This window comes from Symphodus melops (genome assembly GCF_947650265.1).
Source record: "Symphodus melops genome assembly, chromosome: 8".
NCBI classification, from domain to species: domain Eukaryota; kingdom Metazoa; phylum Chordata; class Actinopteri; order Labriformes; family Labridae; genus Symphodus; species Symphodus melops.
This window is the reverse complement of record NC_136698.1, coordinates 25,998,466-26,013,726: the sequence shown is the minus strand read 5'-3', so window position 1 is coordinate 26,013,726 and position 15,261 is coordinate 25,998,466. Positions and strand designations below refer to the sequence as shown.

Below are 15,261 nucleotides of genomic sequence, written 5' to 3'. Positions count from 1 at the left end.
CCAATAAATGTTTCTGCACTTACATATATGAAAACAACTAACATATTGTTCAAAAAACAATGTGAGAATTTGTGTAATGACCTCAGATGGAGAGTCGACAAAGATAATCCCAGATAACCGCTCCAAGCTTTGATGTTTGCAGATAACAAAGATGTCTTTCTGTTCTCATGTTTGTCTTCAGGGATTGTGTCATCAACCTCCAGGTGATGTTCAGACCTTTAAAGCAAAGATCAGTGACTTGTGTCATCGGGTGGTTCTTTTAAAGAACATGGCAATGAAAGGAAACTCAGTTTATTATTATTCATGTTCAATCCCTGCAGATTTGAACAGACTGTGGAAAAACAATGTGTGCAAAAAGGGAGCCAGCTTGACATTCTTGTGTATTTTGTGACTATTTTAACCACAAAGTTTACACTCTCACTCGAAATGTGGTTCATTATCATTGACAGTCTGTGATTCATAGTGATTCATCAGATTGAATAAATCGCTGGGATTAGAGGCCTACACATACACTTAACATCGTGCAGAACGTCTCACATCTTTGCCGAAGCAGACAAGGACGTTACAGTAGTGTTACCGGATTGTTCTCAAATATGACTCTGCAAGAATCTCTAGCATGTTTCCAAAGTGTTAGCATGTGGAGCATGTGTTTATTCCAGTGTTGAACATATTTACTAAAATGACTTTCTGCACCTGGTAAAGCTGCTCTAAACTGAACTATCACACCCATAACAACATCGTCTAATGCAGGGGTGTCCAAAGTGCGGCCCGGGGGCCATCTGTGGCCCTTGACTTCAATCGAAGAATCAGAAGATTTTGGCCCCAGGCCTCATCAGATGGCATATTTCGTTCTTTTTTTTCTTTTTCATGTTAGCGAGGGAGACCTATAAAAGCCTGACTATTCTTTCCAAAAAAATTAGAACACAACAGTTTCCCACTGCAACTAGTTATTGTGTATTTACATTGTTTTTTGAAGAGGTCAAAATACAAAAAGTTCCTTCCAATATTTATAAAAAAAAAAAACAACAACCTGTGGCCCGTGAGCGATTCTAAAGCGACAATTTTGGCCCGCAAGAAAAAAAGTTTGGACACCACTGATCTAATGTTACCTCGCGTGCTGTTTTGAATGTTATCTGCAGGGATGTACACTAGGATTATGATATCTACATGTTGGGTTGTGTCACCATTGTGCAAATGTCCAAAAGTAACATAGCAGGCTAGCTGCTGGGCTTGTAGCCTACTGATTTGCAAAGCTCTCGCCAACTTTTAAAAGCCTATCCAACATTTACTTTTAGCTTAACTTCTTGCTCGGTCACTCTCTCTGTCTCTCTGCTTAGCTTCATTGTCCCCGTCCTCCTCCTCTTAGCCTCAGCCATTGTATCAAATGGTGGTGAGATGGGCTAACTGGCTTCTTAGTGCTCGTGTGATGCTCGCGGCCCGTTGCCAAGGTTACAGACTGAACCAAACTGGGATCCAAGGTGTTCAGCTGACATGGGAGGGACGCCATTTTCCCTGTTGAAAGTCATTGTACAATTAGATAAACCACTAATTAAAGGTGAAAAAGTTCCATATCGTTGCTTTAAAGCTCCTGTGAGAATTTGTTTTCTCTGGTGATGAAGCTAAAAACTGTCTGACATTAATATTTACACCTCTTTGTAACCGAAAAGAAACCAAACCAGACCATCACAAAATACGGCAATAACATCTGAAGAAGATGTGATGAGATACGTGTCAGAAAACTCAACATAAACATGTACAGGACATGATCAGCTAAGAGATCAGAGGTAACACTTTAATGCAACTCATATTATGGTTATGGTTTGGTGGCGACCTCTCGTTGTGACTGAGCAAAGGAAGGGTTTTTTTCTTGTTTATTTGTTCGGATCCTGATTAGCTGTGAGAGCTATTCTTCCTGGTGTGCTCATGAGGTGATGTAGTCAGAAGAGTCTGCGTGGGGAGAGGATAAAAACAAGACAATGGTGTGACTGGTGAATTTAAATGTGTTTTTATTGAAGTCCACCCTGCTTACTATTTACAATCAAATGGATAACTCATAAAGAGTTTATAATGTAAAAAAAAAAAGAACAGTTTAAAAAGGCTGTTTCTGTAGCTGCAGTTTATCACAAGTTCTGACATGAAATAGTCAATCTTCATGCTGATGCTATTGTCTTCTTCTGTAGCTCATAAACAAGCATCAGTATTAAGTTCAGTCTGTTTTATACCCAGATAAAAACTCATCACAGGAGAGTTAACAAACTCAACCAAAACATCATTTAATCAAATGCATGATGAAAATGATTTCCTTTTCCCTCAAATCAATAAATCATTGTGTGCATGTATGTGTGCAGAACAAATAAAGGGACTTAGGCAACATCTATATTTGTCTTCAATGACTTGAGACACATTTATCCAACATCTGTTCAGATTAAAGGTGAAAAACTATCTTCTATTCATTGATCTATAATTGGTGACTGAGTATTGATTGTGCTATTCAGTCAGAGCTGAATTTGCATGCGTGAGTGATGCTGACTGCAGACATCGTTGGGGGAGGAACACTGAAGAGGGAGCCGCACCAAAGACCACGCCAGGCCACCAGGGGATATTGTGAGGCTCATTATAGAGCACTGAACAGCCTCCCTGAGGAACAATGAGAGGCCCCGGGGCCCCGAGGCAGAGCCCCAGGCTGCCTGGGACTGATACGGAGACCCAAGGGATCCTTGCTCAGCTGGGCCTGTCATGACCAGACTTTCCTTCGCAGCTGCCGAACTCCATTTTCCTCAGCCTCTGTCATCAGCCTCTCACCAGGATAGCGTTTGAAAATATAAAGTATAAAGGCTTCCCAACACACACGATTCATATCATTTCCTCTCAGATTTTTTTGATAATCGACAGGATTTTTGCGAGATTTATAAAAGATTTTTAAACTTGTTTATGTTCATCTGAGATCATGCTTAACATGTTTTTCTTTTCCAAACAACTCTTTGCTTTAGTCTTATGGTTAAGATAGAACTACTTTTGGGGAGAAAATTATATCCAGAGAAACATTTCTCCATTGAATAATTAATAATTAATTTATTGTTGGAAACTGTGTGTGCATTGTGGGTTTTACTCTAAGCATGCAACAAACTTACTTTTTGTGTTTAAAATCATTGATATTGATAATTATTGTTGCTTGTTATCAGAGATAATGATGGAGTCAAACTCACAGATATATTTTATATAAAATATTGTTTTAGCTCTTTTCATCCGGTTTTTAAAGAACAAATATTGAAAAGAAAGGCCCGATCTTTTTGGAGGTTTCTCACAACGCAAATCACTGATAATTAAATTGATTAAGTTGAAAGGTATTGACGTGATTAAATTATATTTTCATTCTGTTCCAAAAGCGGGGTTTTTTTGGGTGCATTTCCTGGATTTGTTTTCCAATTCGCAGAGATTAAAGAGTTGCTGTTATTTCTTTTATGGATTCTTTAACACATTGAAACACATTGTTGTTAATATTATGAATGTATTTATCCATCTGTAACGTCCATGTGTCCCTGCTGCGGAGGGGAGGGGGAGGGAGGACCCGCTGACGGAGCTGCGTGCGCAGCTTCAGTCTGGAGTCCCTCCGACAGACCGCAATGAGGAGATAAATAGAAGCTTTATCTATTTATTATAAAGTATTAACAGGTCTCCTTCATTGCTAACTGGGAGGAGCAGCTGGTGAGGGGAGCTGTTTGTATCTTCGTCTGCTTTAAAGGTGAGTAAATGTTGGTGTTCGAGGCTAGACTGGAATTTAAAGGGAGAATTAGATTAAAGGGAAGGAGATGAAGCAGGGTGAGCCTCGGCTGTGTGTACGTCGCTTGCACGTTTATAATTATATATTTTTTGTTATATTAACAGCTAGGTTAACACATAATTGCTTAGTAAGTGGCATGATGTTGGATTTAATCGTCTGAAACCATTTGTTTCTGATTTCTGAGACGATTTGCGCAGCTCGCTACTGTCCCTTACTGTCTGCTCGGGGTTTTTTTTTTTCTTCTTTTTTTTTTTTTAATAAACGTCAGATAAACAGGAAGTGTATAAATAATAAGCAAGAGGATCCCTATCTGTGCTTTGGGCCTCTATTACCTGTCTTTCTGTCGGTGGAGCGTCACGCGCCGTGTGATGTGTGGAGACGTGCGCGCAGACACGGCGACGCACAGCCTCCCTGCTTTCATGGCGAACCGTCGGCTTGTCGAGGGACCAGACACATCAGGGACCGGGCCAACAGTCCGAGAGGACTGTACCGCTGTGTGTGGGGGAATAAAAATGTCCCCGCTGCTGAGGAAATGAGGAATTTAACCCTCAGGGTCACACAGGGCCGGTTACTGTGGTCTGAGCTTAGCTTGGGCATTTGCTCGTTTTGGTGGGCTCTCACATGCACAATGACAGAACTGGAATAAGAAAACAACACATTTTCGCCTTAGCCACTGTATTAACATGCACACAACTGCAGAAGATCATTTTTAAGAGTTTAAACTGGGATTTATAAAAGTGCTCTGTAGCCTTACAGACCAAAATAAGGAAACAGATCATGGATATACTGGCAGATAGGATTGTTATTGTTTTTCTTATGTTCAACACTTACACATGGTTGTGTCAATATTGGCTACTCTGGCACCAACCCTTGAAACTTAAAGGGAACATATTATGAAAAACCTTTACAGTGTTTTTAAACATTTATTTGTGTAACCTGAGTGTCTTATCGACCCACAAAATGTGAAATAAATCCATCCAGTCCTTTTGTTTGTGGTCTGTTAAGTCTGACCACACAGAGAAAAATGCTCTGCTTCAAATGTTCTCAGTTTGTGACATCACAATTTGGTAAGAAAATCCCCTCCCCTCCCCTGGTATCTTCTCCCATGGCCTCCACCTCCAGCCTAGAGCGGGTCCACCATTTTTATTCTCACTACAGAGGAGTGACGTCTCAGGGGGGGTCTCATCACATTTAAAGAGACACACACACCAAAACAGAGCGTTCAGAGAGAGCTGGTTTCTGCAGGGTCACACACCTCCTCTGCTGCTTGATTCATGTTATATTTGGACCAAAGCTCAGAAACACAGATGTTTCATTTAGAGCACAGGGGAGTCTTTGGATTCGTATGGGTCAATATTTGTAATATGCAGACATGATGCTACCTCTGGTTTGAATGATCTCTCAGTTGTTAAAAACACTGTTGTTTGTTATTGTTCGATAAAGAACCTCAACTCATATCTCCCTTGTTACTGTAAAATAGTGTAGCCAGTAGCAGCCATTCAACACCCACACCTTCATTTGAGACGATCAAATTCAAGATTTGGTCTTTGGTTATTCACCGTTCAATCGAGGTATCAGATTTTTAGGCTGTATCACATTTATATTGCTGCCCTATGCTCCACTTAGGAGTCTAAAGGAACAAGACAAGAAGACATTCATATTTCTGATATGTTTGTTTTTTTATTTCACACTCTAATTTAAGAAGCTGGACTTAGCAAATACTTGACATTTCACTTAAAAAGATGACTCAATGAGAACACAATAAGAAGCCAAGTCATTTTCTCCTGAATAAAATTATGAAATATTACATTTCTATTCAGCGTGTCTTGTCCAACCTCCTCTATGCGAGTAATACTTGACCCGATCATTCAGAAGAGATTTCTGAGGAAACAAGATAAGACTGTGACTTCTCGTTACACGTAATGACTTTTAAAACTGTATGAATTAGACTAGTGTTCAATTATTCATCACACTTGACTGTTGCAGTGGGATTTAGAGGATTGTCAGAATAAAGAGAGAAAATGTGCAGCGATGGTTTAAAGACGTGACGTTAATGACGAGTCTCCGTGTGTCTCACTAATGAGATGTAATTGGCTATTGGAGTGGAGGAGAGTTGAGGGGCGATGACCTTTAGATCATCAGCCATGATGATCCATCTGTCCTCTGCTGCTTTGTTCCCGCTGCTCCGGACTCTGAATCAGACCTGGAAGCAGGAGCAGAGAGGGAGAGTCGCTCTTGTAATGCTTTTTAATGCGATTCAAATGAAGGCGTTGTTGTTTTCAGCCTGTTACTGACTTCGTAAGGCGTGCATTCCACCAATGAGGCGTCGGGTTGGGAGGAAATGTGGAAATCATTACAGTAACAGGGACAGGGGAGGGATTTCATTTGGCTCTCTGTTTGGTCTCTTCTTGCCTATTTACACGATTAGCTCTTTCTGGCCGGTGAGCACAAACCTCTTACAGATGACGCCATCTCGTACGATACTCGCTGGTCTTATCAGAAAGAAAAAAAAAACCCAACACACAGTCATTCAATTTAATGGCAAGATTGCACTTTTGTTTGTGATGCATGTTTCTCACATTAACTCATACTAAAAGACAACTGCATCGCACTGTTTCTGTTTGGAGCAATCTGCCCTACAGACTGAATCATTGGAGAGATATTGACGAGTATTTTGGAAGATGATCATGTTTACCTCGGCGTGATTTATGACAGAGAGGTTTCGTGTTATTTTCAGGACTTTTACTCAATAAATCCTCTTCCTGCATCTGAGTCCCACTTTATCAACACAGCATCAGGAGTCTGGTTCTGCTCGAGGTTTCTGTCTCTTAAAGGCCTATTCCCCCCCACCCCCCCCAAATGAAATTTGCCAGTGTGATGTCACTGATCCAATCCCATCAGCTAGCAAGACCAAGCTCACGCTGCGCAAACGTGACATCCGTGCTGAGCGACTGACCAATCACAACAGAGCGGAACGGCCGACCAATCAGATCAGACCATGTCGACGTGTGGACCCTGATCAAGTGTTACACATAAAGGCAGATGAGAGAGCCTGCATGGAGCGGCAGAACGTGAACGAATTTTATCAGAAACATAAAATAGATATAAGAACCCCAAAAAGGGCAGAATATGGGACCTTTAATGTGTGTATGTATTTACATTAAATTATCTTTGCATAAAGAATGAATGAAGGGTGATGATATCTTTAATAAATGTAGTCCACTGTCATTGCCCTGCAGCATTAACAGAATGTGTCTCACATTGATTAATATTTAAAAATCAAATGCCATACATCTGGCTGATCAGCATGAATCAGAGAGTTTATTGACTCTCGTGTGACATCTTCCTGTGACCTTCTCTCTCTGTGATAACACAAAGACAAAGCACAGTCACACACTCAGATAATGGGACATGGATGTGTACTTTGGCTCCCTGCACACTCTGCTTGTTAAACTTCCTTCTGCAGCGTTTGACAACGTGCTCACATGATTCATGTGATGAGGAGCAGTGAGCTGTGAAGCAGGTTTGTGTTTTCTGGAGGACGGCGTGTCGCTGCTGAGCATGAAGTCACCTGATCTGAAGAATCTCAGATGAATTCTTAACCAAACTATTAATATTTCTTCTCATTGAGCCGAAGAAAGACGGTTGTTTTAGTCAGACCACTAGATTATAAGAGTCATTTAAATGAAGTATATACAGTCTGATCAAAGCATTAGAGACAGTCAGGGGGTCTTAACCAAGAAAGACTTCATTCATGTCGGTCAGTGAGGCTTTATCACGAACCTCATGACCGGGTTATCAAACAGGAAATGGCTTGACTCAGACTTCCTGGAATTTAAGTGGAACTGTAACATCAAATGGCTCAAAAACAGAGAACTTGCAAATTTCCTATTTAGGCAAAACTGACCCACATTTAGTTTAGTTGTTGTTTTTTTTTTGTCAAAAGAGGAAAAAAAGAAAAGCGATGAACGAAGACTTTAAAGAAAAACTGCTGTTGCATGTATGCAGAATATTTGTGTATTACTCAGATTTATGCCCAGGACTTTGGTTTCTTATGTCAACATTTTCAGCCTGCAGGATGAATCTCCTCCGTTAAAACCCCAGCAAGTTTAATGTTTTATTTATGGTTTATTTTATGGACATATACAGAACTGATAAACAAACATAAAACAGCTCTGGGATTCATTTATCGCAGTGTTTACAGAATAATCCTCCTCATGTTTGCATTTTTATTTGAAATGCAAAGGACTTTTTTTTTTTTGATCACAGGAATGCATCTTAAAAAAAAAGTTTGATCAGTTCACTTTAAAGGGGACATATTATTAAAAATCCACTTTTACAGTGTTTTAAAACGTTTATTTGGGTAACCTTAGTGTCTATCGACCCACAAAATATTTTATATTTTATACTCCTGACTAGAGTAAAACTTCAGCACAGGTCCGCAATTTTTATTCCCTTTACTGGGAGAACTCAGGGGGCGGGGTCATTACATTTAAAGAGACACACACACCAAAACGGAGCGTTCAGAGAGAGCTGGTTTCTACAGGGTCACAAACCTCCTCTGCTTCTTGATTCATGTTATATGTGGACCGAAATACAGATGTTTCATTTAGACCACAGGGGGCGCTGTTTGAAAAGGTGAAAAATGGGGACAAGAAAAAGAGGAAAAGACGAATTTGTAAAAAGCTTTTAATGAAATATTTGTCAAAACCAAAAATGTATTAACTGGTCGATAATGTAACAGAATAGGGGGATCATGTCATCCCTTACAGATGTAGCATAACAGTACAGTAGGATGAAACCAGACATAATTAGGGTGATTATCATTAAAGTGACCAGTGCTCAGTAAGGTGCCTTAAGCTAAAAATGCAATAGCTAATATTTGGTTCTTACAAGTATGTGGTTTTGTTTTTTAATTCCCAAGGTGATTACACAAGGTTCCCAGACCTGTCATTGTGTGTGAAACAGAGACAATGTTATCGACTGACTGTCTGGCCTCAAAATCCTCCATGTAATCCATCAGAGCTGCATTACAATGTGTCATACATGCTACAGAAGAATATAAGGCCAGCGGTCCTCCTCGCTGCACACTGAGGCAACCAGACACCACATGAAGGCAGTGCGGGGAAAGACGTGTTACGCTTGTTGCGAGAAAACTTGAACTGCATGTGTGCATTAAAAATGTTACGCTTGGAAGTTTAACCTAATTTAGTTAAGCGTTCAGGTTGTTCAAAGGTTTCCCCTTCCACGACCATTCTCCCTGCTGCTCCCATCAGCATGAATAATTGACCGTGTTGACATTGGACGCATTGTGTCTCTGGGCACCCACGGGTGTTTTATCACTACAGATGGATGAGGGTTGACAGCCAGAGCAGGCGGGACATGTGTTGAGAGGAGGTATCATGTAGGGAGGAGGAAACGAAGCACACTGTAGGCTTATAAAAGCATCCTAACTGCCTGTGTGATAGATGGGTGCTAAATGAGTTTGTTCCAGTGTTGTTCTGTGGTGTACGTTGTCGTAGCTCTGGGGCTCGTTGGTTAGGACTAAACTGTATAACCTACATACTGAGAATATGATCCCTTTTCTGTTCAAAACATGCCTGAAATATTAGATTTGGAAAGACAGACAACTCTAGTTAGTTATGATGATACACTGTATTCTGTACTGTAAAATCCACTCCTGAGTTTAATGTGACAAAATTCAGATCACGGGATCCGAGCTGCATGGGACAAAAATATCTGAAGTCTTGTTCAGTCGGCATGTTTGGCATGCTGAACTTTCTCCCTGGAGATAAAAGTGCACATTCATACAGTTAGACTCAACACAGTGTGTGTGTCCTTCATGTGGCATTTCTTAGATAAAAAGCATCTTTATCGTTTAACTGGATCTGTTCTGTGTTTTTCAGGGCTCCTGGATGAATAATGGATAAGGACTGTCTCTAACGCTCGAACATTTGGATCGACTCTTCGGACTGAACTATGGCGGGTGGTGATGAGCCTGTGACACAGTCTCAGACTGACACATGCAGCACTGAGGTTGCAGGACGTGGTGAAGGAGAGATCCTCAGTAAAGCTGAAGAAGCTGCCGATTCCTGTGCGAGCGCTAAAGAAGGACTCTCCAGCCTGGTGGATCCTCCTGCTCCGTCAGTGGTGAGTCCCTCCAATGAGGCAACAGGAAATGTGGCGCTTAAAGTCGCCACGACTGTGCTGCACCCAGTGTGTCTGGGAGACACCCCGCTGATGCTGCCCATTCACCTGCAGATGGCCGGAGCTGCTGCGCCTCAGCTCGGACAAATGGGGGCGGCACCATACCTGATCACAGGCCAAAGCCCGGTCTCTCTTCCGATGGTGTTGGATCAGCAGGTCCTCCAGCACATGAGTCCTTCAGTGATCCCTCAGACTGCTAACTGCCCTCAGCTGCAGAACAATGTCCTGTGTCAGAACCCTTTGGCGTTTGGTTTACCTCCGGCTGTGGATCAGAAAGCCGCAGCACAAACACAGGAGGCTAACCTGCTCTCACTCCTGCAGAATCCAGCGTTTGCAGCCATCTTGCAGGATCTTTTCCCCTCTCAGGCAGGTGCTTCATCCACCTGTCAGTCCCCTGGCTCTCCTTTTTTCCCTCTTCCTCCCCTTACACCTCCCTACTCCTCTCCTCTGGCCCCGTTAGTCCCTCCAGCCACCCTTCTGGTTCCCTATCCTGTCATCATCCCTCTGCCTGTGCCTCTGCCAGTTCCTCTACCTATCCCCATTCCAGTCCCTCAGACCGAGGACACAAAGGGGAACATGCCAAAACCAGTTTGCACTGTGAGTAAAAGCACTCAGACGTCTCCTAAAGACACTACCTCTCCTGCATTGTCTTCGAGCAGATGCATGCCATCCTTCCAGCTGCAAAATGTTTCCTCGTCCTCGCTTCCTGTCGATGAAGGGCAGGCTCTGGACCTTTCTGTCCGGACATGTCCTGTTGAACTAAAACAGGAATCTCCCAGTCCGCAGCAAGACAGCGTTTTGGATTTGTCAGTGCCTGGTTTGAGGAAGAAGTGTGACAAAGAGGTGGCTTTCCATTCCACTCAGGATACAAGAGGTACCTCATTGTCTTTGGGCGTTCAATGCACTCAGAGTTTAGATTCCAAACTTCTGGGCAGTTTGGCGTCACTGCAGTTCAGCCGGCAGCATAAATGGGTGGTCGACAGCAGTCCAGGTGGGTCTGGTACTCAGGAGGCTTCTATAAGCGGAGCAGGAAACCTGGAGATACTCAGCACCTCGCAGACAGCCAAAGTCATCGTCTCAGTGAAGGACGCCATCCCTGCAATCCTCTGCGGGAAGATTAAAGGCCTCTCAGGAGTCTCCACTAAGAACTTCTCAATCAAACGGGATGGCAGCCAGGGCGCGTCTCTGCAGCAGCTCTACGCCATGCCGTCTGCATCTCAGGCCGAGCCGCACGACCCCAACAACTCGCTGAAAAAGGTCCCAAAGAACAGGGCCATCAAACTGAAGAAGGTCAGCTCACAGGAGATCCACTTCCTCCCCGTAAAGAAGCAGAGACTCGCAGCGCTGCTCCCCAGGAAGTGAAAGTGCCCGGCGGAGGGGGATTCATTGTTGGAGCGCTCTCTGGCGTTTAACATAACACATATGTGGAGACAGTCTGTAATCAAAGTCATACACGTACATGTCCCAGCGAAGCTCAGAGTCTGGCTACAAATGTGAAGGAAACTGAGCTCATGAATGTCTGACAGTGTGACACAGTTGTAACGGAAAGAGTTTTTTTGTTATCCTGTGATACACTGCTCCAATGTGTTGTATTCATCCTGAAATGTTTTTTTCGATGGCAGCTTAATAGCCTCTCCGTGAATGACTTCAAAAATCACAAAAAAAGACACATGGGTTCAATTTCTCCATATCTGGAGTCAAGGTTGTTTTTTTTCCACAAGTAATTTGTAATGAAGTGCACTGAGGACCTTCGAGAAATGCTGTCAGGGCTCTTTGAGTCTCTAACTGTTCACATCAGAGCAGTTTGTGCTGGCAGGACGTGACAGAGACTGTTAAAACGTGTCCCATGGTTGGAAATTCCCAAAGTCATCACTGGCTCAGTGGAGCGTTTCATCTGATCGGTCGGGTTTAAGCATGACAGATTTGGCACAGTGAGAGCCACAATTTCATTAAATGTTGGAAACAGTCGACAAAAGTCACAACAAAATACTTTCTTATGAAGTATAAGAGCAGCCGAAAAAGGGATTCACATTTCACAAAACTTCTGCAAGCCTTTCTTTAATATAAGGGAAGCATCTATAGAAAAGAGCTTTTTTAAATGGGGGAATTAGCAAGTGAGACACAGCTGCATCCCGCTAACGTTTGAATTAAACATGTCATTTGGTGTTTTTAAAACAGGGTCCTATTCGTACATAATTTAAGGCCACATCTTCATTAGGCTGCAATGTTTCTGGGGGAAATGTTGCCAGATCTTTCAACAGTATGTTAGCCGATGTGACACTTTGATTGTTGTTCTGTGTGTCTGACAAAATTACAGAAACTATCCTCTCCGCCTGCTCCACTTTCTAGAAAATGTGCTCAAAGAGATTTACCCTTCATGACATCACAAAGGGCAGTAGCCACTCCCCCAGGTGGGTGACACTCCCACAGCTAGGTGTTTGTTCTGCCCTCTGAGTCTGCCTTCTCACTGTAAACAATAGGACATGGAGCGAGAAAGCCCAATCAATCCAAGCCCTTCCAGTGAGGGGGCGTGGTCAGACACAGCTCATTTACATATTTAAAGCTACAGACACAGAAACAGCCTGTTCTGATCAGGGCTGAGATAGAGGGGTTTATACACATGATCAAATACAGGATCAGAGTGGATTCACAACAAGAAACATCAGACATGTTTTGAGGAGCTCTGAGACTTATTTGATTTTGTTAAAAAGGAGGATAATGTGTGACCTTTAACATTTAAAACAACAAATAACATCCTGGTAGGGTTTATGATAATGTTATAAATGCAGTTTTCTGGCTCAAAGAAAAGGATTTGTCCCTGATCTGTCCCTGGAAGGCATCAGTTCTGTAATGTTGTCAGACCCTTAAATAATTTACAATGTGTATCGATCACCGACAACAACAAGCTCTTTAATTGGGTGTATTTTAATCAGGCACATTTTTCTGTTGGGACTGAGTTGCAGCAGTCTTTTTTTCCAAGTTTATTTTTTTAGATTTTGGCCTTCACATTCAGAGTATCTATTAAAACAAAATAAAAAATATCTGACTTACTCCAAACTGACAAATAAGTTAAATCCAAGAGGAAGTTTTCTCTGGTGCTATTGTTGCAAAACTGTTTTCACATCAACAAATACTTAAAAAGATCTGCAAATGTCTGCAAGATCTACCTTGGTTGATGTTTTATACATTTGCAAATGGTTTTGGAACAACAACAGCTCCATGGTTTCACTATTTATTTATATTTATGTGAAGAGGAGGTAAAGATGGAGAGAAAAGATGGAAGAAGTAACGTCTGTATCCTGGCTCCAATCAGGGAGAACATGTTGGTGTGTTTGTGAAGTGAATCTGTGTTGAGTCTCCACATTCTGTTTCTGTAAATCTTGAGTTCAAAGTGGTTTCGTGTCACTTTTATTGTTTTGTTGATCATGGTGGAGATGTTTCTGTCCCTGATTAGAGCAGTGAGTGGTGAATGTGAGAGTACTGGTGTTGTGTGTCCATTTATTTATCCTGTTGAGTGCACTTTGTCATAGTTTAGTTTGAAGCGTTAACAGGGTGTTGCTGCATTTTTAACTCGAACTGTTTCCCCCCCACTGATTGTGAATGGAGCTCAAATCTGTGAATTAAAGGCCAAGAAGTACAAACATCTGGATGCAGACTGTTGGAGATCAACGGAGGGATGGAGGACACGACACGATCCTTCATTGATGAACTTGAACTCATGTCTGCAGAATCCACAGAGAGCTCGTTGCTTGTACAGGATTTCACACTAATTTATTCTTTGTGAAACTTTTATTTATACAATCTGTAAATACCCCGGGAGGTCCGTCTTTCCCCTTTTGAACCGTCCGACTCCTGAAGCACTTTTTATGCTTCCAAAAACATTTCTTTTTAGTGAGGAAACAACAGCTGGCAGTTTGATGTGTGTTTACTGGACAGTATGTGTTTTTTTTTATTTTATATGGAAGGGAACTAAAAACTGAAGTCTGAACGTGTCTCAGTCTCTTCTTTAATATTCACTGTGAAAATGTTTGTGTGTTTTGATCAGAGATCAACGTAAAAAGACAGGAGGGTTGTTTATGTCTCAGTAAGCTGGTTTAGGTGTGTAGGCCAATGCAGGTGAGGCGGCTAAAGCGTCTAGACGCCATGTTTTAAACAAGCTGTCTGCATGCACTGAATGACCTGTGAGAGACAATCCTGAGGCAGGTTCATCACTATCCCTGTTTACACCTGGCTGGACAGCTACAGGTGTCAACAAACCCACCAGTCAGATTAGACAGGTGATTCAAAGAGAAGTGCACAGACGAGTCTGTTCGCCAAGCTCACTCCATCAACAGTACGCGTCGTCCCGTTTGTTTATAGACAGCCCACTATGATCATAAACTATGTCTCTGCATGCCGGTGGCAGATGTGACCCGCGTTCAGAGTTTATATTTCTGCAGCGCAGCATGCAGCGAGGATGCTGATGTTTTATCGCCTGGGTTTGTTTGTGAACGATGCAGATTTTTTAATCTAAAATCACTGTGAACAGAGAATCCAGCCTGCAGAGAGGTTCATAAATACCTCCAATAAATAACAAGTGTGGATGAACATCAGGCTTCAGGATCAACACTTCGCTGCGCCAGTTTATCTCAAACTTTTTCCAAGTCTCCTAAAACTCTCCTCGTTGATTTGCATGAACATCTATTCACATTTGGTGATGCATGACCTGGCCAGGTGTTCACAGATGTGTGCAGAGCTGGTGACAGCGTCAGCTATGAAACATCGATAAGAGCAGGTCTGATCAGAGTCTTCGGACATTTGGTTTCGGGTCGATGAAAATGGAGGCAACAAAGCGTTTACTATAAAAACAAATCGAATCGTGCAGGACAGGGACTCTCAGCTTCTTCATCCTCATGAGAAGAGGGAAGCTGAGGATGCAGGTACTTTAAATGTCAGTTTAATCTGCTGTGAATGAACGCCTGCTTCGTCTTGTTAGTTCATAGTGGGTGTAAGGATCTCTGTCTGCATCAATTCTAAAACCAAAGAGACATCCTTAAGTCTGGAGTTTAAATGAAATCAGAAACAACACATGAACATTTTTTTTTTGTGTGGTAGGTTTATAAAAACAAGTAAAGGAAATACACAACATCATAAACACATACTGTTTATCTGATGTGACGTAATGGACAAGTGACGCTTTGCAACACATATTTTTCAAGTACTTAAAGAAGATGGATGAGAGGGAAATCAACAGCACTTGGATCCTGTGTTGAGTATCATATGGCACAGAGTCT

The 15,261-nt window shown here is 42.1% G+C and overlaps 1 protein-coding gene across 2 annotated transcripts; it reads left to right on the top strand.

Moving 5' to 3' along the window:
* The first annotated feature begins 3,448 nt into the window (after positions 1 to 3,448).
* Positions 3,449 to 13,976, top strand: rai2 (retinoic acid induced 2). 2 transcript variants are annotated; one of them, XM_079350817.1, is made up of 3 exons: positions 3,449 to 3,742; positions 9,688 to 9,931; positions 10,043 to 13,976. In XM_079350817.1, exons 2-3 carry the CDS (start codon positions 9,761 to 9,763, stop codon positions 11,348 to 11,350), a joined length of 1,479 nt encoding a protein of 492 aa, XP_079206943.1. In that variant the 5' UTR covers positions 3,449 to 3,742; positions 9,688 to 9,760; the 3' UTR covers positions 11,351 to 13,976. The 2 variants fall into 2 exon arrangements, with proteins under 2 accessions (XP_079206943.1, XP_079206942.1); XM_079350816.1 differs by having other exon boundaries at positions 3,450 to 3,742; positions 9,688 to 13,976.
* Positions 13,977 to 15,261: the final 1,285 nt, after the last annotated feature.

Coding starts and splice junctions, on each gene's coding strand:
- rai2 (XM_079350816.1), top strand. CDS start 9,761: ATGGCGGGTGGTGATGAGCCTGTGACACAGTCTCAGACTGACACATGC.